The following is a 4619-nucleotide window of genomic DNA, read 5'->3' on the forward strand; positions in this document are numbered from 1 at the left end:
CCTGTTGGACACCCCAGCGCTTTCCCAAGGCTGTGCTTGTCATCATTGATGCCCTCCGTTTCGAGTTTGCCCACTTTAACCCAGCCAAGGCTAACCCGCTGCCCTACGAGAACAAGCTGAGTTTCCTGCACCACCTGACAACCACCCAACCCCGCCATGCCCGCCTCTACCGCTTTCGAGCTGATCCCCCCTCCGCCACCATGCAGCGCATCAAGGGCCTCACCACCGGCTCGCCCCCACCCCCCCCCCCCCCCCCCTGACAACCACCCAACCCCGCCATGCCCGCCTCTACCGCTTTCGAGCTGATCCCCCCACCGCCACCATGCAGCGCATCAAGGGCCTCACCACCGGCTCGCTGCCCACTTTCATCGACGTGGGCAGCAACTTTGCCACCTACGCGATCCAGGAGGACAACCTGCTGGCACAGCTGGTGCAAAATGGTAGGTGGGTAGGGGCAGTGTCCCGCTGGGACAGGGCACAAGCACACCACTTTCAGTGCTCATGTGGGACCTTTATTCTGGTCTCCTTGGGAAGGGAACTGCTTACAACACCTCCACCCAGTCAGCTATTTCATTGGTATCTGATGACAGTTGTCTCAGGTAGAGCTCTCTAGGCAGGGCAGGGAAGCCCTGCCTTGTACTGGGAACTGTAGATGGGTAGAAATAGCTGGGACCGTGCCTTCATCTGCATCGTCGTCAAAGATCGTGAGAAAGCAGGTGAACGTGGCTGTACTGATGGTGACTGTCACAAGGTCACCATCAGGAATGGCTGCGTTAGGCCAAGGGCGGTCAGTCAATTTGGCACTCAAGTGAGACGCGCGGCGAGGGAGGAGCTGGTGCCAGGTGAGCTGTGGGGGTGTCGCTCAGGCAGCCAGCCTGCCTGGCCAGCTGCCTGCTGCTGTTAGGCAGTGACCTCATCATGTTTTCTGGGCAGCATGGCACCACTGGGGAGCGCCTAGTGCCGTTTTCTAGGTGGGACAATGGAGTGAAGGGGACAGTGGAGGGAAGGGGACAAGGACGCAGTCTTGTGTTACCCAGAGGGAGGATTCCCTCCAGAGCTCAGCATGGCACAGGTACCACTGCCTGGTAGAGGCAGTGCGACTGGGTCGTCCGCTCCCCTGTATGTGAGCAAGGTGGGTCAGTGCAGTAAATCGCCCAAGGCAAAAAGCCCTGGTAGACCCCATGCCAGAGCAGCAGCCTTGGAGGAAACAGTTCTCACTCCTGAAGAGGATCTGCAAAACACGGAGTGCTGGCTGGCGACAGCAGGACAAGCAGAGTGGGGGCAGTGGGAATCATCAGTGCTTTTGCCTTCTCCACTTCAGAAAACCAACACTGATGTGTTTGAAGCCAGTGCCTAGGATTCATGGCTCCTACTGAACTCCTGTCAGCAAACATCTACTGCCTTGTGTTTTACGGTGGGGTTGTGGGCCTTGGGTGAGGGTTTGTCTGGGGGCAGGTAGCTGCCTGTTCATGGGTCTGTGCTGGGGTGATGTGTCAGAGGTCAGTGGTGAGTTGTGGGGTTGTGCAGGAGGATTTGGTGGCGGGGGTACTTGTAGGCTTAGAAGCAGGGCTGGTCGTTCCCTGTATTCAAACTAATTTACAGCCAGATGGTCATTTTAATTTTAGGTTGCTTTTGAGTGTGGGTTGGACCAGACTCTGACCTGGATCTGCCCAGGCTCTTCCCACCAGTGCGGGGAACAGTATGACTTGGGTGGGCTCCCAGTGCTCATTAATTCCTTTCTTGCTGCCTCAGGAAGGAGAGTGGTCTTCATGGGTGATGACACTTGGGAAGGACTCTTCCCGAAGAAGTTTTTCCGCTCGTATTTCTTCCCTTCTTTTAACGTGAAGGATCTTCACACTGTGGACGACGGGATCCTGCAGCATCTCTACCCAACTGGTAAGCAGCTCTCTCCCCTGGGCCTGGATAACCCTTGACGTTACGTGGCGTCCTACTGCAGGTTTGGGGCTAGGACTGAAGAGTTCTTTCCTCTGTGGCACTGGGCAGTCACACACTGCTGCCTGGGGATTGTGGTGCTCCAGCTGCATTTCCACAGATAAACCAGCTTTTGGGGCCAGTAAACTGCTCCTATAAATATCTTTCCTCTGTTTGGGAGAGAGCGCAGCCTGATGAGACGAGGTTAGACTTCTACATCTGTCCTAGAAATACACTGCCAGAGATGGAGCTCTGGCAGGAGCTTCTCCAGGAGGAGCAGCTTAACTTTGACACGTGGTGGCACTCGAGTGCTCTGGGAAATACACAGTAGTGCAGCTACTGGCCGGGAGGCTGGGACACAGCAGTGCTCTCAGCAGAGTGCTGGTGGCTCCCAGTCATGGGAGGAAGGTGAAGTATGAGATTGGTTTGTGAATTTTAGGTGATTTCAGACTCCTCTCTGATGTCCTTGGACCGAGGGGAATGCTCTTTGCTTTATCTGTGTACAAATTAAGTGAATGAAGGGTGTGCTGGCCTTTCACGGGGAAGTCCTTGTGCTGTGTGGCAGAGCTGCAGTTCACCGTATAACTCCAGTATGTTTGTTTTCATACGTGGAGGCCCTGAAGCAGAGGGGAGAAGCTGGAATAAATTTCTAGCTAGGGACAGCGTTGCTGTGCTGGGGCGATGTCCCAGGTGAGGATGTAGAGAGGCACGCTGAGGGGTCCAAGCTGAAATATCTCCTGAAATATCTGGAATTCCGGGTTCTCTTTGTCCTGAGCATTCCCTCGGTTCAGCTCAGTTTGTGGCCATTTGTGTTAAGGGTATTTCAAGGTGACTTGGGTGTCATTGGGCCATTCCTCTCCTGAGGGTGGTGAATAGGAGCTGTGAATGCTGGGGCACTGGCCGGGCATTGAGGTCCCCGCAGCATTACACCCAGGCACCCACACACCAGGAGTGTGCCTCTGTTAAAAGCTGCATTGATCTGCTTGAGAGCTGTCGGGGACAAGGGCAGGAGTGGGAAGAAACAGCCCTTTCCAGAGGTGAACAGAAAGCTCTGGCAGGAGGATCTGTGCCTGAATCCCGGGCTGGTGTGTGACAAGGCTGCTTTTGTTCTGTAGTGGACAGCGGTGAATGGGACATGCTGATTGCTCACTTCCTCGGTGTGGACCACTGTGGGCACAAACATGGACCCGATCATCCTGAAATGGCTAAGAAGCTCACCCAGATGAATGAGATGCTCAGGTGATTAGTGTGGCGGTGGGGAGTTGCCAGCTGGCCTCTTCCTTCAGCCATGCTGGTGGGGTCTTTCCAGGGAATTTACAGATGCAGAGACAGCAGGAGACACTGACTGTGCCTGCTGACACAAAGAACCCAGAAAACACAGAAACCCTAGCTGCAGGCAGTCTTGGTTGCATAGACACATGTTCCAGAGAGATTTGGTTTCAGAGTTAAGGCTGTCTTCAGGTCTTAGAGCCTTTGTTCTCAACCAAACCATCAAGTGATGGTGCTGCTGGAGTACAGCGGAGCCTCTGTCTTTCATAGAATGGTTTGTGTTGGAAGGGACCTTAAAGATCATCTAGTTCTAAACCTCTGCAGTGAGCAGAGACAACTTCAACTAGACCAGGTTGCCCAAAGCTGCAGACAACCTGGCCTTGAACAGTTCCAGGAATGGGGCATCCACAACTTTTCTGGGCACCCTGTGCCAGTGCCTCACCATCCTCACAGTAAAACATTTCTTCCTGATATCTAATCTAAATCTACCCTCGTCTAGTTTGAAACTGTTACCCCTTGTCCTATCACTACACTCCCTGATAAAAAATCCCTCCCCATCTTTCCTGTAGGTCCCCTGTAAGTCCTGAAGGGCTGCAAAATAAGATCTCCCCAGAGTCTTTTCTTCCCCAGGCTGACCAACCCCAGCTGTCTCAGCCTGTCCTCACAGGAGAGGTGTTTGATCCCTCTGATCATTTTTGAGGCCTCCTCTGGACCTGCTCCAGCAGGTCCGTGTCTATTTTATATTGCAAGCCTGTTGCAGGAGAAAATGTCGATACAATTGTGATTAGGCAGCAATTTTAAAATTTATTGATGGTGACGTGTAGATCAAAGTTTGATTTTCTTAGCAGTGCTTAATCACTAAACAATTTGAAATTAAGAAGGTGACTCAGTAGAATGTATTACAATCAAAATAACGACTTGGTTACAGATTTGATGACAAGATTCACACTAACTTACTGCAGGAGATCCTTTATGTGTGTGCGTGTATATATGTGTATATGCATAGACACAAGCACAAATCACACACAGATGGAGTTACTTGGATCCAGTGCAGCAGAAAACCATCCACACGCATGTCACCGAGGTGAACAGAAAGAGAGACCAGCCTATAATTAAAATTCCCTTCCTGAGTTTAGAGCAAATACTCACCATGTTCCAGCAATCTCAATGGGCGATAATTGAGCCTCAAGAAGCCTGGCTTTGTCCTGGCCTTTTCACACAGTTTGTACCTGAGAAGTGTCCTGACTCAGGGGACAGGCTGGACCCAGCCCGCTGTGACCCAGGAGAGCTCAAAAGGTCTCACTTCAGGAGCACTATTTATAGCGTCTGAGATGACTGACTTTCATCAGAGACTTTTCTAACTCCAGTCCACCTCCGATGTTGTAACATTCTGGTATTTTCTGCCAGTCGGGCAGACC

At 52.3% G+C, this 4619-nt stretch overlaps 1 protein-coding gene across 1 annotated transcript in view; it reads left to right on the plus strand.

The window, feature by feature from the left end:
• Nucleotides 1-8: 8 nt before the first annotated feature.
• The window catches only part of PIGO (phosphatidylinositol glycan anchor biosynthesis, class O), a gene marked incomplete at its 5' end in the record, with an annotated part of 13400 nt that continues 8789 nt past the window's right edge, over nucleotides 9-4619 (plus strand). The window contains 4 exons of the mRNA XM_010142394.1: nucleotides 9-133; nucleotides 256-440; nucleotides 1753-1896; nucleotides 3048-3171. Of these exons, the coding sequence (XP_010140696.1) occupies nucleotides 9-133; nucleotides 256-440; nucleotides 1753-1896; nucleotides 3048-3171 (578 nt within the window). The remainder of the gene's footprint in view (nucleotides 134-255; nucleotides 441-1752; nucleotides 1897-3047; nucleotides 3172-4619) is intronic.

Source organism: Buceros rhinoceros, unplaced genomic scaffold (assembly GCF_000710305.1).
Source record: "Buceros rhinoceros silvestris isolate BGI_N320 unplaced genomic scaffold, ASM71030v1 scaffold16488, whole genome shotgun sequence".
NCBI classification, from domain to species: domain Eukaryota; kingdom Metazoa; phylum Chordata; class Aves; order Bucerotiformes; family Bucerotidae; genus Buceros; species Buceros rhinoceros.